The sequence below is a fragment of the Apteryx mantelli genome, chromosome 20 (genome assembly GCF_036417845.1).
Source record: "Apteryx mantelli isolate bAptMan1 chromosome 20, bAptMan1.hap1, whole genome shotgun sequence".
NCBI lineage: Eukaryota > Metazoa > Chordata > Aves > Apterygiformes > Apterygidae > Apteryx > Apteryx mantelli.
The window spans coordinates 6,705,126-6,731,345 of NC_089997.1; the positions used below are offsets into that span (position 1 = coordinate 6,705,126).

The 26,220-nt window shown below is 48.7% G+C and overlaps 1 protein-coding gene and 1 pseudogene across 1 annotated transcript; both read left to right on the plus strand.

Moving 5' to 3' along the window:
- The window catches only part of LOC136993771 (scavenger receptor cysteine-rich type 1 protein M130-like), a 175,886-nt pseudogene that overhangs the window by 103,425 nt on the left and 46,241 nt on the right, over positions 1-26,220 (plus strand).
- On the plus strand, positions 13,333-14,049 carry LOC136993731 (olfactory receptor 6M1-like; the record flags this gene model as incomplete). Its single annotated transcript, XM_067308676.1, has 1 exon — positions 13,333-14,049. A coding segment is annotated over exon 1 (717 nt), but the record flags the coding sequence as incomplete, so codon positions are not given.

A 26,220-nucleotide genomic window follows, 5' to 3' on the forward strand; every position in this document is an offset into this window, starting at 1 on the left:
TGCCTCGACTGTCTTGCTGGAGACGATTTGTGTGTCCCATTTCCCTGTAGAGATTTTCTTACAGGTATCTGCCTACCCCAAAAGTGAATTTGCCTTCAAGACACAGAGCACAGGACATGCACCGCCTACTGCAAAAACAAGAGCTGCAGTGGCATCATGCACCTGTGTCTCTACTGTGCCAAGAGAGCACACTGGCTAGCGTGTGACTACTCCAAAAGCAGTATCTTAGGGACAACCCTAAGAATACCTGAATTTGAAGACTACATTGTTCTAGTGAAAGGTAAAGGAAGCAAGATCTGATTCTTAGGCAGACATTGTAAAGTTACAATTCAGGCAGACATCATGCAGAGCTGGATGGGAGAACAAGAGAAACATCTGCAACGTATGCTTGATGCAAGGATGTTGTTTTGGTTGAGCTGGAAAAACAGAAAGTTACCTGGGAACCTGGAGGGTTTTCTTTGGCCATCTCCAATTTCTTGGCTTTAAGTTTCTGCTTCCGCAGTGGAGGTGGCACGTTGTTTGGTCTAGGTGGAGGTTTCTGCAGTGGTGGTCTTGGAGCAATTTTAGCCAGCAGAGGTGACAAAGATGTTGGCTTTGGCTGAGGTTCCTCTCCAGGTGTCTTTGGCTTGGTCTCCCTGTGTCCCTGGGATTTGTCAGGGAGGTGGGACCCTTCTTCCATTGCTGCTTTGAATACTTGGACAACAACCTCCTTGGTGATATCTTGGAGTGCTGAGAATAATGTTGTCTTTTCTTTGAAGAAATGAGGAGTGCCAGAGGGAAACTGGCCCTGATGACCATGAGAAACTTCATGCGGGGTTGCTTTTTTCAGGACAGCTGTGATTTCTTTTTCACGGTCTTTGCTAGCCCCTGGTGGGGGTCTCATGTTGGTCTTGTGAGGCAGAATATCAGCTGCCTTTTGAGGAACCCTCTGCAAGAGAAAGGAAGAGGGTGAAGATCTTACCAGAGTAAACAAGAGAATGTGTCAAAGGAAAGTGAAATACGAAATCCGTGATGCACAGAGAGGCAGTAAGGGAGGACTAAACTAAGCAAATCCCATCTCCAGTTTGAAGAGGCGCCAAAGCCCAGTCTGAAGTCCAAGCCTCAGTGACTTTTAATTAGAGGTCTACTGGAATTCATTTTTTTAAGTGGTCAAGTTCAGACCTTGACCTCGAGGTGGAGCTCAGGTCAGACAGCTCAATGTCCTGGTTTGGACACCTCCAGATGCTGCTGAGCACGTGCTCTCCCAACACTTGCAGAGAGCTGGGCAGTGCTGTGAGCACAGCTGAGCTCATGACACAGGTGGCACTTGTGCCTCTCCAGGCATGAGGGCAGGGTCAGGACAGTCAGAACCAGATTGCAGCTTTCATTCAGCCACACAGTTCTTGTAATTTGAGTGTGATTTTTCTCAGGAGATTTGTTTCAAGCACCACCCTCCAGAAATGAGCAGACTATGGATTCTAAGAGCTTCTGTTTTGGGATAGTTATTATATCTTCATAGCTGTGGGGAAAAAAAAAAACCTTAAGAGTGTGATCCAAGGCTACTCTGAATAGCTCAGAAGGTAGCAGAACATACACAATGTCTCTGTCTCAGTCCAGATTTTAAAACTGTTTTAGTCTTTTAATGCCTGGCTTATGGGAGGGTTTTGATACCTACACTACATGAGTCTAATCTAGAGCAAAACAGCATGTACTTGCTCTTCTTCCAGGATCTAGCCCCATGCATTTGTCCTGCTTATAGCACCGGGTTTGTTCTCTGGGGATGTGCTCACAGTGTATGAACCTGAAGTTTCTGCTCAAGTCGTTGTGGGGTGAGGGCTTCTGTGTAGAAGAGCCTTTGCCAGATCCCCCAGGGCCTCGCTGTAGCCCAAAGAGGAGGTAAGGCCCAGTACTATAAGCAGCCTTTGCAAGGCACACACCTTTAACAAAAGTGCCTTCTGCCCATGCTGGGCTTCAGCTTTCAAGTGATGAAAGCCAAGAAGAGAAATTTACCACCTTCTTCCTCTCTCACTCCCTTACACCCCAAATACTTACTGTTGGGTGCGAAGGAGGACATTACACAGAGCTGGTCATGTGTACAAGTGCATGCAAATGCCACAGGGAAGGGATAATGTTGAGATTTTGGTGCGTGTTATCTCTATACAACACTATACGTTTAGTTTCCAATCAAATCGGATCATGTTCTTTGTGGCTTTCCAGTCTGGGAAAAGGCTCAGGGCACCAAGATTTAAAAGAGAGAGACCTTTGGGTGGCAAACCCTCACCGCTTCCTCTGTCCTCTTCCTCTCCTTCCTGCATGCGATTTGGGCAGCAGAGGTGTCCATCATGCTCCACTGTGGGTTCTGCCCAGCCCTGGCCATGCATTGCTTTCCCCAGTCCCCTCCCAAGCTGGAGGAGGCAGGGTAGTGGCAGGAGCGGAAATGGATCTTCTCGCTCTGACAGGAACACCTTGGAGGCTCAGTCTCCGGGCTGGAGTTGAGCTCTCCATATGCCACCATGACCTCCTTTATTTTCTGGGTGGTTTCTTCTAGGACTGTCCGGAGGCTGTAAAACACACCCCTGTCAGTGAGGAAGTCGATGAAGTTGGCAAATTCCTCTGCAGCCAGGTGGGAGGGGAAAAGGGGAGCATGCTGCTCCTCTTTGGCCTCCTGCATGGTGTTCCTCTTCTGAACACTCCCAGAGGAAAGGTCTCTGTCCCAGCATGACTCCTGTGGGTCCTGGCATCCACCATGGGCCGGCAGTCTAAACTGGGCTCTCCAGTCACTGGCCTTGTGGCAGGACATGTCTCGCTGTGAAGGAGCAAAGCAGAGGGTCATTCAGGAGGAGACTGGAAAGGCTGGAAAACCCATCGCTTGGAACCCCTGCAAAGTCGATCACTGACTACAGCCCTCAGGTTGGGATTGGTGCTATGGCTCCATTGTGAAGCTGCTGCAGGGAGTAACCATGCTCTGGGAAAGGGCTAGATTCTCGATATCACAGTCAGTGCAATGAAGACCCTTCCCATTCCCTTCTTGCCTTCCACTTGCAGATTTCTACCTTGCAGATGTATGGATGCACTGCCCCACATGGGACAGAACAGTTGTTTGGTCCCCTTTTGAAGACATGGGAAATACGATAGGTCCCAGGCCACAGTGTGAGGTGCAGCCAACTCCAAGCTTTATTTGCAAGACTCTCCTTTCCCCTCTCCGATTTTTGTCAATTGACTGAGAGAAGAGATGCAAGGTAGATAGAATCTCATGCTCTCTTGCCTGGTAGGGATTCAGAGTCCTGCATAAACACATGCGTGTGTGGTAGAGGCCGTGCAGAAAGAGGTGCAGAGCATGCACGGAGCAGGGAGGGGTGAGGAGAGGCACGGTGGTGTGTGCCTGTGCCAGGCTGAGGTATTTGGTGTGTGCCTCTCAGGTGAAGGTAGCAGGTGGGGGAGGCTGCAAGAGATGGTGAGGACCCAAAACAATGGGTTCTGAGGTTGGGGGGATTATCTGCACTTGAGGAGCACCTCAGTGAAGCCACGGCTTATAAGTACCATCCAAGGCCACCTCCTCTGCCAGCTTAGAGATGCTGCTGGGCAAGACGTGAAGCTGCTCAGGTTTCTGTGTGAAATTTACCTTCCACAAAGACTGTAGTGTTTCCCACAGGGAAACCATTGCTGCACCAAGCAACAGCCCCAGGAAATGTGTCCCAGGAGGACTGTGAAGAGATTTTCACCCTCCAAGCATGCTGCAAATATGAAAATGCCCTCCAATCTCAAACAGCTACAGGTATCCCCAGTGTCAAGATTTTCCCTTTCTAACCATCTGTGCTACTTACAGCTATTTGCACAGCGGCTGACGTCTCCAGGTAACAGGGACTTTGCCTTCTTCAGATTGCTTTCCGTACCAGAGGCTGCTCAGATGGGGTTCTTCCCAATACACCTTGCAGGCAATGCACTAAAGCAAGCCTGACTTGAAAGGGGGGGGAAGGCAGACAACTGAGCCCGTCAGAACCTGACCATCTCCTCCGGTGGTCACCAGCAACTGTGACATCAGAGACTGTGACATCATTACTAGGCAACCAGGCGAGCGCATGAGGCGAGGCAGCACAGGCACAAGCACCTTGGAGGCCAATGGGCACCAGCGTGCTTTGCTTTGCTCTAGCAGGGGTGATGACCAAAAGAATTGGTTGAAAGCATTTTCCTAATAGAACAAGGAAACCTGCTTTTGTGTCTCAGCCAAGGCTGGAGTTGGTCCCTTCTGCTGAATTTCATGACATCTGGCCACTTGCAGTCCTGCTCTTGGATCGCCTGAGGCTGGAAACGGCTCCTCTGGCTTGTCTCTTGAGGAGCAGGAGGGACTGCATTTTGTGTCCGTTCTGCTGGTGGAGGCAGCGGGTGCCTGGGATGTGTCCTGGCTCCCAGAGCTCTGCCCTGGACACACTGGTCAGCATGTTCATTGCAGTTGCTTTACTAAAGGGGAGAGACTGGCCTGACCATGACCTCCCCCCCCAACACACACACACTCCTCCCACCTTGCTCTCCAGCTTTGGGCTGAATGATGGAGATGCTTCACTCTGGCCATTTTGGGGGCAGCTGCAAGGGCTGTTTTGGCAGCCAGCCAGGGTATGGAGGCTGTGGTGGGAAATTTCTCCTGGAAAATACAGGGCATGTGGTAGTGTCAGGGAAAGATGGCATCTTTGGGAGGTGAGAGCACCACTGGGGGAAGCTGACAGCAGTGGGGGCTGAGGGCACTCTCTGGGGAAGCTCACAGCAGCTGTGCTGGGGGGAGGTCAGGCACTGTGGGGAAGCTAACACCTGTGATCTTTATTGCTAGCAGATCACCTCTCCTCATCAGCTCCTCAGTGACCTTTGTCAGGACATTGTCGTCAATGCACTCCAGAAACCTCCTGGATTCCTTGTGCCCTGCTGAGTTGTCCCTCCAGCAGATATCAGGGTGGTTAAGGTCCCCCCTTAGGAGGACCAGGGCTTGCAAACATGAGACTTCTTCCAGTTGTCTGAAGAAGGCCTCGTCTGTGTCTTCTTCCTGATCAGGTGTCTGAAGGTGACACCCAGCGCAATGTCACCCACGTTGCTCTGCCTGATAACCCTGACCCATAAGCTCTCCACTGGCTCATTTGAGCTGCTCTCTCACATGAAGGACAACTCCCCCTCCTTGCCTTGCCCACCGGTCCTTCTTAAAGAGCCTGTGTCTATCCATTGCAGCACTCCACTCCTGTGAGTGATCCCACCATGTCTCTGTGATCCCAATGAGCTCAAAGTCCACAGCTGCACACAGACCTCTTATGCCTGGTGTTTGCTCCCCATGCTGCAGGCATTAGTGTATGAGCACTTCAGAGAGGTGCCAGCTGTGCTGATTTCTCAGGAAGGGTATGAGAGCTTCCCCCATGATGCTTTCCTGTAGGCATGTCCTTATTCATGTGGATATGCTCGAGGTGGGCTTCCTTCACCCCACAGCCTTTCCTTGCCAACCTGATCCACCACTTCCTCGCCTGATTATTGGTCATCCTCTCCCTCCTGTCATTCCCAGTGTAAAGGTCTCCTTACCAGGTTTGCCAGGCGGTAGCAAAGGTGCTTTTGCCCTACTTGGTCAGGCTGACCCAATGTCTTCCAAGCAATCCTTGATTCTCAGAGAAGGCCCCATGGTCGTAACAACCACAACCCTGTTGCCAACACCAGCTGTGCAACCAGTTGTTGACCCACAGGATCTGTCCCTACCTCCTCCAGCCCTTCGCCCTTACTAGCAGGATCAAAGAGAAAACTGCCTGGGGCTCCCGGGTCCCCAGATCGTTGCCCACAGAGCAGGTAGTTGTGCTTGATGCTTTGCAGGTCTCCCCAGGCAGTGCCTTGGGTGCTCACATGGATGAGCAGCAGGGGATGACAGTGCAAGGGGCAGACAAGCCTCGGCAGTCTTCACCAATGGGCCTTACCACCGCGACAAAAACGCCCTCATGATCATTATCCCAGCCAAATTGTCTTTACCTCCTCTCCCTCTTTCATCCCTCCAGGCCCTCATTGCTCCTGGCTGGGCTTTGTTTTTAGTTCCGGTCCTAGCAAAGCCTGGACATCTGCCTGTCTCCTCCCCATGGACCCCAGACCCCCATGGCCTCAGTGACACCCCTGCACTCCTCTGTACCTCCAAGGCCTCAGTGACACCCCTGCACTCCCTGCCACCTTCATGGCCTCAGGGACCCCCAGGAAACCCTGCACACCCAAGGACACCTCGACACCCTCCCATTGCCTCAGAGTCCCCCAGCCCCTGCCCTCTCACTAGCGACAAGGCCCTCAGAGTGCTCCTCTGTGGGGCTGTTTCCCTGGGGCACAAAAGGGGTTCAGGACCCTCCAGTTGAAGTCAGGAAGGGTCCTAAAGGGAGAAAGAGCTGCACCCCTTCTCCTGGCACAGGAGGGCCAACAGGGCTTCCTGAGTGGGTGGTGGTGGTAAGCTTCCCCCAGTAGTGCCCTGACCCCCTTATAGCTCTGAACTTCCCCCAGTGGTGCCCTGCAGCCCCAGAGCTGTGAGCTTCCCCCAGCAGTGCCCTGACCCTCAAATCTGTGAGCTTCCCCAGTGGTGCCATGACCTCCCATAGCTGTGAGCTTCCCCCAGCAGTCCCTTCCCTCCCCCATAGCTGTATGCTTCTCCCAGCAGTGCCCTGCACCCCATAGTTGTGAGCTTCCCCCAACAGGCATCTGGGACAATGGCCCTGGCACAGCTTCCCCAGGGTGTCCATGCAACATAGGCAACACCCCGGGCTCTTCCCTTCTGCACCCTCCACGTCCTGGTGCCTTTCCCAGGAGTCCTGCACTTGCCCTGTCAGCACACAGCTGTGTGCTCCCACACTGCCCATGCATACGCAGGAGCTGCCTGCTGGCCTTTTGCCTCTCCTGGGCCCTTTCCAGCCCAGCCCAGCCTCTCACAGGCTCTCCCCACCTCCCCTGCCCTCTCCCCAGCCCACCCCAGCTCAGCAGAGCAGCCCAGGCTGGAGGTGGCCCTGTAGCAATGCCCACCACAGGATGCTGCAGAGCTCTGGGCACTCACACAACAGCCCCAGCCCCCTGAAGGGCACAGCAGCTCCTGGGTGCGGAGAGGGGTGTCAGCCTCCCCATCAGCCCCAGGGCGGGGGGCCAGCAATGGCACAAGAAAATTGAGGCCGGTCAATCTCTGTCTGCCCTACTCTTATTTCCAGAAGATCCTTAACCTGCACTGTCTGCAGCCGCTCTGCGCCAGCCCCTCTCCCCAGGACAGCACAAGAGTCCTGGCCCTGAGACTCCTCAAACAGTGACAGAGCATCCTGCCCTCAGATGACAAACATAGAAACAGCTTTTCATTTATTCCTCCCCACAAGCACACAATTGCTCCTTTCCTCTTCTCCAGAGACAACTCTGCTCCCCAGAGAGCCTTTCCCCAAGTGGAGGGTGTCCATCCTGGCCTGGGCAGCCATCCTTGCTCCCCTCCCTTGTGCTCCCCGCAGGGACCCAGTTTGGCGGTGCTGCTTTGCAGTGCCAGCGGAGCAGACAGGGTTTGTGCTTCTGGAGAAGTGGGATGAATTCAGATATTTGTGTAAAAACATGACTATCACAGATAGAACTCACAAACCGCAAGAGTTGCCTGAGATAGATTGGAAATCACTTGTGAAGAGAGGTAACTATTGCTGCTGAACTAGTACCAGCTGAATCAGTTTCTTCAGTGCCTCCTTGAGCTCCTTGTTCCTCAAGCTGTAGATGAGGGGGTTCACAGCTGGAGGCAGCACTGCATACAGAACTGCCACCACCAGATCCAGAGCTGGGGAGGAGAGGGAGGAGGGCTTCAGGTAGGCAAATGCTGTAGTGCTGACAAAGAGGGAGACGACAGCCAGGTGAGGGAGGCACATGGAAAAGGCTTTGTGCCTGCCCTGCTCAGAGGGGATCCTCAGCACAGCAGTGAAGACCTGCACATAGGACAGCAAAATAAAAACAAAACACCCAAAGCCTAAACAGGCGCTAATCACAAGAACCCCAATGTCCCTGAGGTAGGAGTCTGAGCAGGAGAGCCAGAGGATCTGGGGGACTTCACAGAAGAACTGCTCCACAGCATTGCCTTGGCAGAATGTAACCGAAAATGTGTTAGCAGTGTGCAGGAGAGCATTAAGAAAACCAGTAGCCCAGGTAGCTGCTGCCATTTTGGCACAAGCGCTGCTGCCCATGAGGGTCCCATAGTGCAGGGGTCTGCAGATGGCAATATAGCGGTCATATGCCATGATGGTGAGGAGATAAAACTCTGCTGAGCATAAGAAAAAGGAGAAAAAGACCTGGGCAGCACATCCTGAGTAGGAAATGGCCCTGGTGTTGCTCAGGGAATTGGCCATGGATTTGGGGACAGTGGCAGAGATGGTGCCAAGGTCGAGGAGGGAGAGGTTGAGGAGGAAGAAGTACATGGGTGTGTGGAGGCGGTGGTTGCAGGCTATGGCTGCAATGATGAGGCCATTGCCCAGGACAGCAGCCAGGTAGATGCCCAGGAAGAGCGAGAAGTGCAAGAGCTGCAGCTGTCGTGTGTCTGCAAATGCCAAGAGGAGGAACTCTTTGAGGGCGCTTCTGTTGGACATTTGCTCACCCCGGGCATGAGGGACTGTTCAAGGAGAAAAAGACAGTGACAAGTTAGAGCAGGCTTCTCGGAGCCCAACCCATTCCATTTCTCATAGAAACCCCCCCATTTCCTCTCTCCTCTCTCTTCATGCAGCTCCCTTTCTGGGGCTCTGGTTTGCACTGGCTGAGTGTGCCATGCGCAGCAGGGGCCTCTGCCCATGGTCTCCAGAGGAGTCAGTTCTGCTCTGCCGGAGGTGTAAATGGAGGTGTCAAACTGACCCTACTATGTGGTGGGATTCCTGGGGATGGGTGCCATGAGCTGGGTGGAGGGGACTTGGTCCAGTGACCCAGTGGGAATAATCTCTCTTCACCAAAATGAGAGCTGAATACAGCCCTCATGCCAGCTGTTCCTGAAAGAGAAGATCCTTGTGAGGCATTCATCTCCCCCAGCCTTACCCTCTTGAGCAGAGGTGCCTGTACCTGAATCACTCACACCAGCTCCCGCTCCAGCAAGGCAGAGAAACACTCAAGTGAAGGCAAGGGGTGACCTGATCCTTTCTAGATGTCTCCATTCCAGGGAGATAGACCCTCTCCTCATGCCAATTTACCGTCTGCACCCTTCCTCCGGGCACTGCACGGGGAATGCGAAGTGACTAGCTCTGATGTACGCATCCTGCAGCAGATTACATCCACCCCTGATGTGGAAGGGTAGTTCAACATTTTGAAACCCATTTTTTCCAGAAAATGATCTTCAGTGGAGGAGTCTGACTACATATTTATTTAGTTTTTCAATACCTCCATCTCACTGTGGGAGCACAGTGTGTGACGGGGTAGAAATTTTTGCCATTGCAGTTGCTCTTAGCATGAGCACTTGTGCATCCCAAGAGGAAAAAAGGGCTCACTGTGACTTTGTACAGGGTCACGGGACCTGGTCTGTCAGTGAGTTTTTCCCCTCACTGCCCTGTGCTTGCACCTCACTCAGCTAAAGGAGAAGCACACTCACAAGATCCTCTAAGAAGGAAAGTGGACTGAGCTGGGAGTGGAGGAGTTCAATTCCACAGTGAAGATTTCCACAGCGAAGAGGAAATGGTCTTCTGGTTGGGCAGCAAAGTCTTGTCAGAAGGCCAGTGTCTCTGTAGTTTCCTTCTCACAAGGGGGACCAGGGAGATGCCATGGCTTTCTCTGGGTCAAGCCCCGGCCCCTGCTGGAGAGACACATGGCCTGGAAGACCTTGGAGCCAACCTCCAGGTACACAGAGCAGCAGGAAGTCAAGCTTCCAGCTTCTGGTTGAAAGACAGTTCATGCTCAAAGCTAACAGGTGCGTTTCCAGGAACCATTTGAAGCACAAGGACAGCAGTTGCCTCAATGATGAAAGCTTCACACTTGCTCTACAGGCAGTGAAAACAATGAAGAAAACCCTAGCTGATCAGTTCAGTACTGAGCTCCACCTCTTGGTCACTTCCTTGGGTGTCACGGGCCCTCCTCCTGCTCCTCACCCACTGCTGTCTAGTAACAGCTCTCCCAACCCTCCTCCACTCTTTCTGTCTCCCCATCATGTTCCCCAGAGCCCTTTGGACCCCTTGTCCCCTCTGGTTTGGCTCCATGGGAGAGGAGGGGTCCCATCACTGCTTGTGTGCACCCCTGTGCACCCAGAGCTGTGAGCTGCGGTGGGTGGTGCTTCCCCCCACCCAGCAGCACCAGCCCTGACCCCAGGTGATGGCTGTGGTGGTGCCAAATGCTCCCACAACTGGGGTCACATCTGGAGCATTGCTCCAGGTGTGGTTAGAGACTGGCCCAGCAGAGACCCCCACCAAGAACAGCTGCTCTCTGTTCACCCTTACAGTTACAGAAGGATGCTGAGTGTGGATAAAATGCCACCCTGACTGGTGTACATGACCACACTCACTAGAGACAGGTGGATGTGTTTCATAAGGACGATTACTCATAGCACACATTCTTCAGAATTCCTTCACGCAAACCCTTTGCAAGCAAAGTGCTGTGGTCAAAATGGATCCAAAGATGCAGGAAGACTGGCCAAATGTCTCTGTGCATCAACCCTACACGAGGTGATACATCAGCTGGAAGCACAACGACATGGGTACCTGCTTCCTGAAAGACTGATGAGGAAATTGAGGGGACACTGGGCTACTCCAGCCACTCCTCTGCACCCCCTGGATGTATCGGAAAATGAGGAAATGGGTTGAAATGAGAAGAGATCTAGAGCCCAGCTTAGACAGAGACAGGGTCCAATAGTCCCCTGTGAACACTGGAGTTCAGTAACAAGCCTATGGGCAGAGGCTTATGCTCTGCTGGGGCTGTCCACACTGAGTACAAAGGAGGTGGACTAAGAGCCTGCCTGTACTCAGGGAAAGGGAAAGCCTTGCTCAGTGTCACCATGGATGAGATTGCTCTCGCTGAACTTTAGGTGAACAATTCAGAGGTCAAAACAGAGGTGCCTAGTCCTAACTTAGATGCATTAAGTGGTAAGAGAGGTCTGCATTATGTTGGCAGTTATAACTCTGAACCCTCAGGTTCATACTTCCTTTTGGAGGGGTAGAAGATAGTCAGGTGGCCCTTAGGAACCAATGTCTCACCCCTGAAGAGCTCCCAGAGGCCAGCAATGAAGATGCCTTGATGTCAGTCTGTCACTCAAGCCTCCCTCTGCCCTTAGAGAGGAGGAATCTGTTCCTCTCCTCTCCTTTAGAAATCCATTTTGCGAAAAGTTGAATCATGTCCTAAACTCCACTGACTAACCTAAGGGAACCTAAGGTGACTACTTGAACATTTAAAATCTATCTTTTAGATGGCCAACATTAGAAAGATAAGGCAGGGAGTATGACAGTAGCTCCACAGAAACTGCTTTCACAGATTACATTTCTTGATAGCACTTTTAAAGATTTTGTGTTTTTCTCTCTCTTAGACTGCTTCACAAAATGGATCTACATTTCTGCAGGGGTTAGGTCACCTGGGTACCAGCTATCATTTTAATTAATGTCCTGTCACCCTCTCAGACCGACTCTGCTGAGGAGCATCTCAGGAAAGCACAAAGGACCGTGATTCTTCAGGGAATGCCAAAGGGCTTTGAGTGGTTTTACTTGAAAGGGAAAAAAATCAGAGCTTACTTCTGTCTGGCAGCACAGTGCATCAGAACAAACGGCATTAGCAGCTGACTCAAAGAGGCTCTGCAAGAACCTTGAAATGAGACATGCCAGATTGTTCTCTCAAGGTTGTGGGAGGAGAGGGAAGGAGATGATGGTCTGCAGAAATTCTGCTGGCCTTCTGTTTCCCCTTGACAGTGTTTCCTGCACATAGATTAATGTAAGTAACTGCTTTGTTGCATTTCACCTCATTTTTTGTTGATTGCTATTTTTGTTGTTGTTGTTGAGTTCCTAGACTGCCTGCCTGCCTGCCTGCCTGCCTGTGACTGTCCTCCTTTGCCTGTGATATTTCTCAGGCAATGAGACTTTGCTGACCAGTCTGTGTCTATGTGCCTGGGTCTCTGCCCCTTCCTCTGCTTTAGCTTGTTGGCCAGGTCCAGCTAACAAGCACAGAGTAGTATTGTTCTCTCTTTTGGGCTTATTCAAGTTCTGTGAGCAAAAGCAGCAGGATGGAAAGGAGATGGTCTACATAGGGGTAGACTGTCTTGAGAGGACTGCATTGAGAATTCGTTGTCTTCACGACCTCAGGTAATGAATTCAGGACCGACTCCATATCAAACCAAGCTTCATCTTTCCAGTGTTCATACGAAGAAAAAAAAAAAAAAGTCTTTCGTGGTTCTGTTTGTTTGCTTGTTTATTTGTTTTACAGGGTAGGGCTTTTTTTTTTCTTATCCCCAACTGATGAATTTCCCTACATATCTTTTTGTCTCCTAGGATTTTCTTTTTTTCCTCTCTCCTTTGTATTGCTTGTATTCATTTTTATTTTTCCTTCTGATGGCCAGAAGGTTTTATCAAAACCATTTCTCAGCAAGAAAGATTGCTGCAACTGAAGAAGAATCTGTTTGTAAAGATTTCTGCTTTATAGGGAATAGTTCAAGCTTGGAGAGAAAGACCACAGTTTTAATCATAGAATATTTGTCTTCCCTTTCTTTGGCTTTGTCCCTCCCATTGCCTTTATTTCCCATACACCTCCTCCTATGTCACCATTCTCCTTCTTCCTTCTTTCCACTCCTTACCTAATCCAAAGGTTAATGTCACTTTGAAGAGATGTTTTATCTTTCTCCAGGATGGATTTTATCTCATCCTAAAATATCAGTTTAAGATAGACTAGAGAAAGAATGACTGAGAAATGTCTATTTTTTCTCCTTTGACTATAAAAGGACACTTGAGTAAGGAGCTCAAATGCAAAAACTTACATGTTATTAATAGTGGATTCCTACTCTAACCTAGAAACTAAGTTTGTTGTTACTGTTTAAAATGGTGTCTCCTTACTCTATGTTGTTTCTCCTTGCCTCTCCTCTCTTCTCTGTTTTCCTTACAGACTTCTTGTGAGTAACCCCATGTATCTCTTTTATTATACTTCTACATTTCTCTACCTGTCTCCACTTCCTCTAACCTTCTGAGGAATTGTTTCCTCCACTCACCAGCTTCTCTTACTCACTGCAGCTCAGTTGTTGCAGATATGTTGAACCATACGACTGTCACAGAGTTCCTTCTCTTGGGCTTCCGCTCCCTCCACCATCAGGAGTACCTAATAGCAATCACTTTCCTGGCTTCCTACCTGGTGATCTTAGTTGGAAACCTGCTGATCATTGCCCTCATTCTTTCTGACCGAGACCTCCACAGACCTATGTACTTTTTCCTCTGCAACCTCTCCTCTTTGGAGATCTTCATTGCTACATCCATCATACCCAAAACAGTAGCAAGCTTGCTGATGGGCAACAAAACCATCTCCTACCCAGCTTGCATAACTCAGTGCTACTTCTTCTCCCTCTTGGGCAGCATCGAGTTTCTCCTTCTGGCTGTCATGTCCTACGACCGTTATGTGGCCATATGCTACCCTCTTCAGTACCCCATGCTAATGAACAGTCAGCTTTGTGTTCAGCTCCTGTTGGGGTCATGGACTGCAGGCTTCCTGGCCACCATTGTCCCCACTGTCCTAGTTGTCAGGCTGCCCTTCTGCAATGCCAATCGTATTGACCACTTCTTCTGTGACGTCGTGCTTTTGATCAAGTTATCCTGTGCAGAAACACAGACTGTGGAGCTGATAAGTTTCATGACCTTTTCCATCATCCTCCTTGGCTCACTGGTTATGACAGCAATGTCCTACCTATACATCATTAACACCATCCTTAGGTTGCCCTCAGCTTCGTCACGGAACAAGGCATTTTCTACATGCTCCTCTCATTTCACCTTTGTCATCTTGGGCTATGGTAGCTGCATCTTCCTGTATATGTGGCCTTCAAATCACCACATTTCCTATAACAAAATGGTGGCCCTGCTCAACACAATGATAACTCCTCTGATGAGCCCCTTCATTTTCAGCCTGAGGAACGAGCAGATGAAGAAAGCTCTCAAGGTGGGCTTGAAGAGAAGTGTGATAATCTCCAGAAAATGTTTTTCCTTCTGAGAAGAGATTTTGTAAGTGGAGGGGAAAGGGAGGGGGGGATGGAACAAATGATTATGATTCATTTGCTGAAATTCCATCTTTCTTTCTTAGCAGTGTGAAGTTTCATGAAATCACACCAGTTTCTCTCCTGAAACATATCATCATGATAAGACCTAATCCTCAGATAGGGATGCCTTTCAAATGGTCTAAAAGCACTTTACAAACTCGGGTGAATACCCTGGTGATGGTGTTTTCTAAGAGTGGAAACTGAGACAGAAAGCAACAAGCTGAGGAGTTCCTCCTTCCTTGGCACACCAAATTCTCAAGACGGTTCACCTTCCTCCAGTTTGGATGCAGCTTCTCCTTGTCACAAAATCTGGTTTGCCTGTTTAGTTTGGTGGCAGAACTTTTTTGAACCTCTTTGCCTTTAGAAAGAGACAGAAAATAGGTGGAACAAAAAAAGAAAAAAAAAGAGAGCAACAATGGCTTTATTTCTCTCCTAAGTGGCACTTACTTCTCCCCATTAACCTCCTGGTAAGGACAAGAACATAGACAAAATAAAGCCTATATTACCCACCTAACTTCAGCTCTCTTTTAAGCTGCAACAAAATCCAGAATATTGGTCAGTAATTTAATTGTTGAGTAACGATACAATTATCCACAGATCAAGCTTAATGAAATAAATGCCCAGTCCTTATGACACAATGCTGTCAGAGCCAATACTTCAGCTAATAGAACAGACTCACACAGTGGAATTAGTTTGTCCACATTTGTAACTTAAATGCCCTAAGTTGAGTGCATTGCCCGCCCTCCTGTGATAGTCTAGAGGATTATATCATCTCCTCTTATGCTAGCTGTCCATAGTACTTCAGAGGAAGTATACTGAGCATAGGAGGCTCATCTGTTTAATAGGAAATGCCAGTTGCGCTGAAACACATGCTGGGTAATGTGTTATAATTTGTGCAAGTGAGGGACTTTAGATCAGTGAGGTGCATCCTCTGCAGCCCCACGGATTAGATCTAGACCTTAAGTTCTCTCCAACCCCTTCACCAAACAAAAGCAAACAAAAAATTCCTTTTTTCTAATCCTTGTCATGGTATTGCCATTTCGTAATTTTCATGGATTCATTTTCACTCACGATTTGCAAGACAAATATGTTGTTTTGGAATGAGAATCAAAACCAGAAATTGTTTATTCGTTTAAAATAAAAATAAGAGATTGTCATTCTATCTCAGAGACCTTTATTATTTAAATCACTTCCTCCCAAAAGTACAGCAAACCAAGATGGATGAGTTTAGTCTTAAATGCCTAGCATGGAAAGTTTGAAGTTATTTAGTTGGATGACTCCTATCCCCTTTAAGTTGGCAAAGAATCCCACCAAGACATCTTCAGTGAAGAGACTTTGGAATCACAAGCAGTGCTTTAACTTAGCTATCTTAGACATCTTATTGTGAAAAATCCCCCTCAAAGTCACTGTGGCACTAATGTCTCTGATATTTCTGGGTAGATAGCTACAGTTTGACTATCTGTGTGAGAGCCACACCTCTGGTTACAGCATAGAAATAACAGAACCTCACTGTTTGTCCACTGCTACCTCTACACCAATATCTTAGGTGTTTGCTTTGCTCTGATGGCATGGCCTCCAGACTGTTCACCTTATTTACACCAGGGAAAAGTCCAGGTGCAGTTGTGGGATAGTTCATTCAGGAATTTGCTTCTTCCGTTGAAGGAACAGGTCACTCCAAGAGCTGCCCTTTGCAAGGGGTACAAACAAGACCATGCTGGGTGTTGCTTCCTCTGCTCTGTGCAGACGTCAAACTGTATTTTATGCCATAAGGCATGCAGCACATATCCTCACTGCCACACTACAAAACAAAACAAAGCACACATTTTGTCAGCTGTGATCAACAGTCCTCACTTGATTTCATGTACCTTGAATGGAGGAAGCACACACAAAACGACATGCCTGTGTCTCTGGGCTGCAGGGGCACTACGTGGGCCAGCAGACACCCAGGAGGCCCAGAAGTTAAGCAGTATGAGCAGCATTTCCTGACAACAGTCTGCTTCCTGTAATGGTTGTGCACAGTAAATAACAGACTTTCTTCTGTGGATAAAGGTCCCCTAAATAGCTATCCACCTCCTTGATACCTGAGCTGGATAAATAATAGATTTTTTTTTTTTAATAGGTGAATTGAAAATGAAATAAGTAAATAAAAAAAAAAAGGTGGACTTGGAGGACTTTGCTAAATGAACACAGAAATATTCTTGTCCACTGCAAACCCTTTCTTAGATCTAAAATGTTATGTTCTTTCTGAAAGTACTGACAACAGAAGTTGCATTCACCCCAGCCAGCGAGAGGGTGGCTCTGAAGCTCTTGTGTTGCCTACTCCTGTAAAGGCATCAGTAACATGCTCCATGAATGTGACAGGAGAAAGTAAGTGCCCAAAGTAAGTTTCTAAGATCTGCATGAAAGAACGTAGGCCAGAAATCATTTGCATTCCATTACTTTCTTTCTGGAAGACTCTGCCCATGCTGCCATCCAACAGAGTAGGTCTTCTTTCCACACAAAACTTCCAAACATTTTTGATTCCTTCTAACAGAAATATGATGATATTCCTCTTTAGTTTCATTCTAAATTACAAATCAGCTCAAGTGAGATAAAATTTTCTACAGCTGCCTATTCCTGTTCCCAAGTATAAAGGGAGGCCAAATGATTAACACAAACTAAGACAGCTCAACTCTACAAGTGCAAAGGCCACCCTACCAGACTTCTGCTAAGTCACTGTTTTCACAGAGGGACTCCATATGATCTTTTGATAATGCACCCTACAAGCTTGGGAAGAGAGTTTCCCCTGTGTCAGTATGATTCCCCCCCTACACTCACACACACAGTTTTTTTTGTGATAAGCACAAAAGAACAATCTATATCTATGGATAAGCAGCTTGTAGCCACATAGGGGCCCTCTTCCATTTCTGCTCCCTGGAAGACATGGACCTGGCTGCATATTTCAAGCACTACGCAAGTTCAAGACGGAAGCGTATTCTGGAAAAGGAACTAAGGGGTGGAAAGAGAATGGTCATGAAGGGACAAATGTTGAGAGAGGAAGATAGAATTAAAATTTTCAAAACTACCTCTTCATGCCATGGTAGCAACTTCGTTAATCCCATAAACATTACTACACATCTGGCACACCTGCTTCCCAGCTATCCTAAACACAGGAGTGTTCCAAAGCTATATTAGAACAGGAAAATATTAAAACTCAGTTTGCTCTTTCTCAGATCAGGTGACAACAGTCTGCTCAGTTTTGGAATCTATCTCCTGAATACGTCTACTTCGTGCAGATCACTGAACCATCTCTCTTGGGCTGAAGACACACATTCAGACAGATGCATGCATGCATAGTTAAATGCATCTTTTCTATCATGATATGAAAGATAAAAAAGAACTGGTTGGGGATGGGATTATCAACGGCAACCTGAGCATCTTGATTAGAAGAGTGAGGGCTGTGTAAAAGACAGAAAACTCTTTGCTAGGGGTTGGCAGGGTGTTGGGTTTTGGTAAGAGATACACAATGATTAGGCTGCTGTAGAAATTTTTACTACAGTGAGGTGGAAGGAGGTGGCTGAGAAAGCCCTCTGTCTTTCTCTGGTAGAAGGGGTTCCCAAAACAGTGAATAGGGTACTAACACATCCTATGCCTGGCAGAATTGAAAAGCATGGGAATGCTGCTCAGCTATCACCAACATAACAATGTGGATATTCCCAAGGAGAGTCATAATGCAGATAACTAGAACCAGCGGGAAGAGGAAGGTCTGAAATTCTGGGACACTAGTGTACCCTAGAAGGCTACTTTTGGTAACAGATGTCCCACGTATATTCCATGGGATACCACTAGATGGCCACTGGAAATGGACATTCATAAAGTTCATTTGAAACACGCTAGTGTAACTTTGTTAGGCTTAAACATGAGAAACAAATGAAAACAGAATACATCATGTGCTCATTCAAAACTTTTGTGCTTAACAAAACTCTTAATTTCTCCTACTAGCCACCCTGTGGATTAGAGGCAATGACAAGCTCATTATGGTTCCCACAGTCTTACAAACTCCCAGGGGAAAATTGCCCAGCGTGAAGTGAAATCACAGGACTAAAGTGTCTTGGAGGTTTAATGGGGCTTGCTGAGGGCTGTTAGAGATAGAGCTGCTGCCAGAAGTCCATGTCCCTCCCCAAGCACTGATTAGACCAGACCATCAGAGGCACCACTTGCAGGAAGACAAAGGAAAGGGACAGAGGTTCTTCCCTCAAGTAGCACCTTTGATGTGGGGTGCCTCTTCCATTTTTGACACACGTGCACTCACAGAGTTTTAATGCTTTGCCTCAGTGCAGTCTACACATCCCTGCAGCCCCAGCCCTGCGTAACTCTCCCCACATCATCCTCCGTCCTCAAGCAGTGCCTCTCAGGGCTGAAATATAATCCTTGCAACTTCAATTTTCCTGATATTCCTCAGTCCTAGCCTGCAGGCCCCCTGCAATCTGACCCCATTTATTGGTACCCAATGTCTTCACAAGGAACCTCATGGTATCCAAAAACTGCTCCGCATCCCCCAGATCCCACTGTTTGAGTGGTGCCTCTCAATCAGAAATCACAAGCCACGCTATGTAACACCTGCCCTTTTTATCCCTGAACTTCCACTCACCACCAAAAGTTTTAGTCTTCAGCTCCTTCTTCTCCTGGCTCATAAAGTGGGCACTTGGGATGCTCTGTAGTGTGTAAAGTTATCTGCACAGGGCTGGTAAATGAAACCAGGGCATGCAAGAAACTGGCAGCCACCTGCTGCAACAGCTAGATAACAGGCTGGATATCCTAGGACATGTAAAATGGCACTGGACAGCTGCTTAAGCAATTGAAGGCTGGTCGGTGGAATTACTCCCCAGCCCTATGAACTGAGTTCATTTCCATGTGAGATCAACTACGCACCTCATGTGGAGGTACCTCCACAAGAACATCCACAGTCAGGTGTCTAGCTCTCTGAACTGAATCTCCTCCGAGGCATCTTCCTTAGGATGATTTGCATCCCATTGGAAAATCAACTTATTCTCTTCATTGATGGCCAGGGTACATCAAGCTATGGCTGTCTGCACTTAAAATATCTCAGTTTAGCCAAGGCAGAGCCTCTTCCTGGGGTCTTCATTTCTCAAGGATAGAGAACACTTTTTACATCCAACCCCTCTCCCCACCCCAACCCACCCCAGCCCACTGCCCCCCAAAAAAGCAAAGCAAAAGAAACAAGACTTGAGAGCTGGAGAAAATGCTTTGCTGTGAGGGTTTCAGATTCTGCCATAGACACAGGAACTTCCTCCCACAGAGCCCCCTCCCCAGCTAGCAGGGAAGGGCAGGGATGGGGTGCAGTAAGGAAACGTAGCTTGCGAGCTGTATGGCAGGAGCTGTGAGAAAGGGTCAGATACCAGTGTACTGTTTAATAGACTACAGCCAGGAAGCAACCAAGGGGACATTTTTCCCTGAAGAACTTCAAAAATGAACCCTGAAGAGAACAAAATCTACAAAATTGAGACAATCATTGCTGTAAAGGAAGAAAGAAACAGCGGCTGGCAAAATGGTATGGCTGGTCCATAAATTGAACAGTTGCATAGAAGCCTCCCAAGTGTGCACATGTAGTTTTTGGGGATGGAGTGGGGGAAAAACAGGATAGAGGACAGTATTTTTTTACATCATACTGCCTAGCAATGCCAGCACCAGGGTTTGCCACCAAACCCAGCTCAGACTTTGCCACAGAGCAGGTGAGGACCCTGGAGCACTCAGGCAAGTGAGAGCTGGGGCTGGCAGAAGTACAGTACCTGCACAGCTGGAATAACATCAAAGATAAACTACCTTTGAAACTGCGCTGCTCGGTATGGCATGGCACTATCCATCCTGGTGGATAGCAGGAACAATCTTACTAGCCCCACAGCAAAGCTTCAACAATTGACTTTCCAGCCATAATCCTGGTCTAGATGGCATAATTAAGAAAACAAAGCTTAAAATAGATGAAATCTTCAAAGATTTTGTACAGCCGGGGGCTAGTACAGGGGAATTAGCTGCCTGATTTAGAATTTAGGTGTCAACTCAGATCTTAGCTTAGCTTAAGCTCAGAGCTAAGATTTAGAACTGAGCTTGCACTAGATGCTCTGACAACTGAAATTAGGTGGAAAAAATTCACCTGCATATCTCCGTATTCATATTTCCTTATTCCTGGGGGTAGCAGGACCTTAATATCCCACACCCAGATACTTGATACTCCCAGTCTTTTGCAGTGCAGCCATTTCAGGCCTTCTCTGAATGCCACACAGCTGACACCCGAGAGAGCACTGAGTTACTTGCCAAGGCTTACACTGTGGAGCAGGCAGAAGGCAGAGGCAGGACCTTTCTGCCACTTCTGGAGTTGCATTCTTGTTCTTCAAGTGTCCCATATGAACAGAGAGCAATATGGAGTTCCAGCACGAGCATGGAACTTCAATGAAATCAAACTCCCAGTGACACACTGAGGAAGAGTACCAAACTGTCTCTTTTTTGTAGGCAGTTTGCACTATGTTAACCAGATATGGACCTAGAATAAGATGATGTCCAGGATGAGATGGGAGCTGGGGTATTTCTGAGCAAGAAAGGAACAATTTGGCACAAGCTTTTGGTTTTGCAAAAATGAGTTCTTATATATTTCTTTGCTCTATCCAAGCACTGCATGAAGGCAAACTGGACCTGATTTGTCCTGGGTGAGTGCATGTTAAGCCCCATTTCTAGAGTTAGATTTGCAACTGTGATGGGGAATGAGAAACAGAAGTGATAACTGCAAATAGCTAAAGAACGGAGGTGGTGCAATCAGTCTGAGACAATTGTATACACCTTGGAGAAAGCTGCAAAGTCTAAGCTGCTCTTCTGTACTTCCTCTGGGGTCCATGGAGAGAGCCTTCCTTAAGGAAATCCATTGCTTTCTCATTCATTTGTGCAGAGTACTTCTGATAAATCACTCTCTTCATAATGTTTCCTATTGGCCAAGGGGACCGTGTCTTCATCTGGAGGAAAGATGATGGTCCACAAAGGGAGCAGATACTTCTAGAGTGGTTTCAGCTGCCCACATGAAGTAGGATAAGTCATGCCTCCTAAATTCTCCCTTTTCTTCCTGGGGAATCAGAAGAGAGGCTCGATGATAAGGTCAGATGTAGCTATTATATTAAAGACATCTATACTTGGGCAAGAGAGATCCTTCCGCAGACTTTCAGGTGGCAGAATTAGAGAGCAGTGAAGCCACTCCATTCTGACTGGACATAAAGGAAAAAATGACCACGAGGAGAGTCAGGTGCTGGAACACATTGCCCAGACAGGCTATGGAGTGTCCCCTCTTGGAGGTTTTCAAGACGCCACAGGACAAGCCCAGAGCCTCCTGGTCTGACTTCACTACAGACCATGCTCTGAGCAGCTGCGCAGCCTAGATGACCTCCCAGGGTTCCTCTCTCCCTTTCACATTCAGTGGAGAGGCAGAGGAGTCTCCTTGTCATGAGGTCAAAGAGAGCTGAGAGGAATCATGCCCTCCTGCTCCCCTTGACCTAAAGCAGGGGCAGAGGAGAACGCTGTGCACCTCCCATGTAGGAAAGAGGAATCCTGTGTGCGAGTCTATATCAGTAACTTGGCTTACTGTGGCCCCCAGCAAGTCAGGTACCTTTGCCTCTGGGAAAGGTCTGGGTTTCCTCTCTCCTCAGAGGGCAGAGCCTGGCACCTCTGAGGGTGAGTCATGGCATCCCCCATTGCAAGTCTCCAAATGCCTGCTGACTCTGCTTTTCTCCCCACTGATCATTCGTGGAGTGTGCAAGGAGAAGCTGTGGCACCTCTCTCACTCTAGTTCTGCTCCATGAGTTTGAAGAGACCAGTGCTCATTCCCCTGGCTCCTTCCCACTCTTCCTAAGAGCATGCTGAAAGGCCATAGAGGTGTGGGCGAGAGCAGCTCAGAGCTTTCATCCCCACAGGGCTTCAGTTACCCAGGGCTCACTTTCTGCAGCACAAAGAGAGAGCTGAGCTGCAGCAAGGACCTTCAGGAGACTCACTTGTGCCATAAACACCAGAGACACTGCAGAGCAGGTGACATTCAGGTGCTGCTGAAGACTCACAGCAGGAGATGTGGAAAGACGAGTGCAAGGGCAGAGCAAGGAATGAGCCTTGGCTCAGGGTCTGCAGACAGACTAGGAAAGAGGGGAATGTAGTGGGGAAAAGGCCGAGGGTGCGACCCAGGTCTTGCCTTTCATTCTCAGTTACCATTGGAGGAAAGGTCACCACACCATGCTGAGGATTACAGGCAGGAGCTATATTTGCTGAGGCAAATCTGGGTGTTGTTAATGTGCCAGTGGCCCTTTGCACAGTGACAACCAGGGAGGGAGACATGTGCCTCACTCCAGGCCTTTCCTTTATGTCTTCTTACTCCAGCTCACTCTTTCCTCTAGATGCCCTCTCTGAGTCCTTGACACTGCTGAACAGAGATGCAGGGAGCATGGTTGTGGTGCAGAGCTAGAGCTGTATGGTTGCTGCAGGGCATCAGATGGGCACTCACACACTTCAGCTGAGAGAAAGAAGAGTTTGGGCAGAGTGTATGGGACCATTGTGCCTGTACATGTGCCTTAATTTCCTACTTCTCTGAATCTTTCTCTCTCTCTCTCTCTCTCTCTCGCTCTCCATCTTGCTTTTGTTTTAGGGATCAGTCTTAGTCTCCCAGCTCTCTCACAGTTGACTCTCAGCCATCCACCAAGTACGTGATCCACAGACAGCAGTGAATCTGGGACACCCTCCCTATGGAAGCACCTTTGGCAACAAATCATTCCCCTATAGGCAGGGTGAATCACTGACTCATCCATCCCAGGAACTCCCTGGGCTGTCTAGATGGCTCCTTCAGCCGTCTCCAACGCACTGTACAAGCTCTAAAGTTTGCAGCAGGGAATCACCAGGGACATCATTTTATCTGACCCCAGTGTTATGAAAGGGCAGAGGAGGAGTGGGCAAAGAGCTCTGTCTTGCAGCCATGGACTTTCCCTGGGCAGCTACTCAGGCGTGTGTCAGGGGTTTACCATAAGCATGTGCTTGACCCTGCTTCCACACTACCTCAGTCCCCACTCACCCTCGGGGAATGGGAAGCCCTGAGAGCTCAGCTGGAAATGCTGAGGTCCAGGTGCTGTGCTGCTGCTGCTGCTGCTGCTGCTGCAGGTGACAGCTCAAATGCTCTCAGAAATTAAAACCAAGGAGGAAAAGATGTGCAGGAAATGATCTTCCCTTTCCTTTTCCCTTCTTCCCCATACAACGGTTCTCTTCCTCATGTTGCTTGGATGGCTCAGGTACCCCTTCTCTGGCATTCACTTTTTCCCCTCCCTTTTCTCCCAAGTTACACAACTGTTTGTAAGTATCCTCTCTAACAGTCCCTTTTACAATCCCTTCCAAAACTGAGCTAGTAACTCCTGACCACTCTTTGTCAACAGAAAGAGATGGACTGTCCAGTGCAGAATCGTCTCCTCAGAAAGCACGTGTTTCAGGGAGTTGAGACCACTAACTCTGTTCAGTGTCCATCCTTCTTCTGTGAGAAGAAACAACCTTTGGCATGATGTGTTCACCTAAAGGCTATTTTTGCATGATGGGGCTTTTTCTCTCTGGCACATCTGCCTGTTGCTCGAGAGCAGAAGGATTTGGCCAACAGCTATGCTGGGTATTCCTGGGAATAACTTCAGGCATAGTAGGCTAAATATGAGCAAATGAGCACTCTCTTTTAATCCACACAGTGAAATAGGCACCTCAATGGAGCAGCTCATCTGTCTCATCAGAGGATGTTCCCCTGAGATGAGCAGTTTTGCCCTCCAGAAGAACCTGTTCCTGTCCTTTCACTAGGAATGAAGCCCCTAAACCAAATGTGAATTCAGTCAGATGAGTGCAAACCTCATGTTGTTTCTGTCAACCTTTTTACCACAAGCACAGAAGTGCATGCGCTTTCTCTGTGGTTCCCTTCCTGCCAAGTGGGTTTGACAAGAAGGACCTGCAGCGCTACAAGGAGAAAAAGGAATGGGCAATTGGACATCTCCAGTGGAGTTCCTCCTGCTGGGACTGGGTAATGTCCCCAAGCTTCAGATGCCTCTCTTCCTCCTCTCTTGCATGATCTAGCTGGTGACCACATTTGGGAACATCCTCATTGTTGTGCTAGTGGTGGCACGCAGGCATCTTCATACCCCAAGGTTCTTCTTCTTGGGGAATTTCTCCAGTGTGGAAATCTTCTACACCTCCACCATTCTGCCCAGGCTGCTGGCCAGTTTCCTGACTGGGGACAGAACCATTTCTGCTCATGGCTACATGACACAGTTCTATTTCTTTGGCTGTTTTGCCGCTGCTGAGTGTGACCTGCTGACCACCACGTCCCTGTGATCGGTACTTGGCCATATGCCAACCCCTGCTCTGTGCAAGCCTCATGAACTGGAAGGTGTGTCTCCAGCTGGCGTCTGGGTCTTGGCTAGCCCAATTACTAATGTCTACAGCAGTGACGTGGTTATTTTCTCAGTTACAGTTCTGTGGCCCCAGTGCCATTGATCACTTCTTCTGTGATTCTACCCCTTTCCTAGAGCTCTCCTGCAGTGACACCACAGTGCCTACACTGGTTACTTTCATAATCTGCTTTCTGGATGTAGTCTTCCCTTTGCTATTCACTCTGGCATCCTGTGTCTGCATCATAACTGCTGTCCTGAGGATCCCCACCAGCATGAGGCAGCAAAAGGCTTTCTCCACCTGCTCCTCTCACCTCACCGTGGTCACTGTTTTCCATGGGACCCTCACCATTGTCTATATGATGCCCAGAACAGCTCTGCTGAGACAGCTCAATAAAATGCTGTCCCGTTTTTCTACACCATCCTCACGACTGTGGTCAATCCACTCATCTACAGCCTGCAGAGCAGGGAGGTCAAGGGGGCTCTTGGAAAGGCACTCAGAAAAACTGTGGCCTACACACAGAGCTCATACTAGTTGTGATCCACCAGGAATGAACTGACCTAGCATGGCAGACTTGGAAATGCATGTTCTGTGTACCAGGTGCAGCTTTCAAAGTGCAGCATATGGAGAAGTTTGTGGAAGGGACATAAATGTCTTAGAGGAATATAGGCCTGGTGTAGAAGAGTGCAAAGAATATCCCTGCCTTTCTTCTTTCTTTAAAATAAACACCATTATCATGCTGGAAGCTGGAGCTCTTGAAATGTCCTAGCTTTCTTTTTCTGTGAAGAGCATAAAGGAATTTCAGCTGTAATGCGAGCTCCTTCCAGGGTCAAGCATTGATGTATTTTCCTGTCTGTGGGCTCCTGAGATGGTAGCCCTCTCGCTCAGCTGTACATATTCCCAGAGTAGAGGTCTGCATTGTTAGTAAGTGTTCTGTTCAGTGAAGATTGCCAGTGCAACAGAGTTGACTGCACCCAGGCGTGCACCTCCTATGGGTGAGGATGGCCTCAGGTATGCCGAACATGGATGTGGTCAGGGGTCACAGAGCTGGGGCCTAGTGAAGAGGTCTGCTAGGGATTGAGGCAAGAGGGGGAAAACGGAAGCAGAAATGGGAAATGTGCAGGCATGTGAAAGGGCTTCCAGTGCTCACGTGTGGCCAACAGCACTGCTGCCTGTGGTTGAGGCCATCAGTGAAAGCCTGGCTGTGAGTCAGCCCATCCTGAGGTTGGTGCCTAACACAAGCCACGTGCAGCACCTCACTCCTTCCACGGTCTGACCAGGGAGCCTGGGCCATCAGAGCAAGCGGAGAAGGCTCCTGGATTGGCCTGTTGCCCTGCTGAGATGAGCCTATCCCTAAAGCCTCCCTCCTGTGGTTGCCTAGAGCATGTCCCTCACGCAGCTTTCAGCACCTGGGCTGGCCTTCTGAGGAGATATAGCTCTTACTGTAGAGACACAAGCATATAAGAAATTTATCAACAGAAGCTGATTGCAATTTGGTCACCAGAGGCAGGGCCTGACTTCATCTTCCTCTGAGCCTTTGTTCTCAGCTAGCCTCCCACCACACTGCATTCCCACCTCATCTCTTTTGCCAGGTCAGTCCTCATGTGTTTTGCACCTGCTCTGGAGTGGGA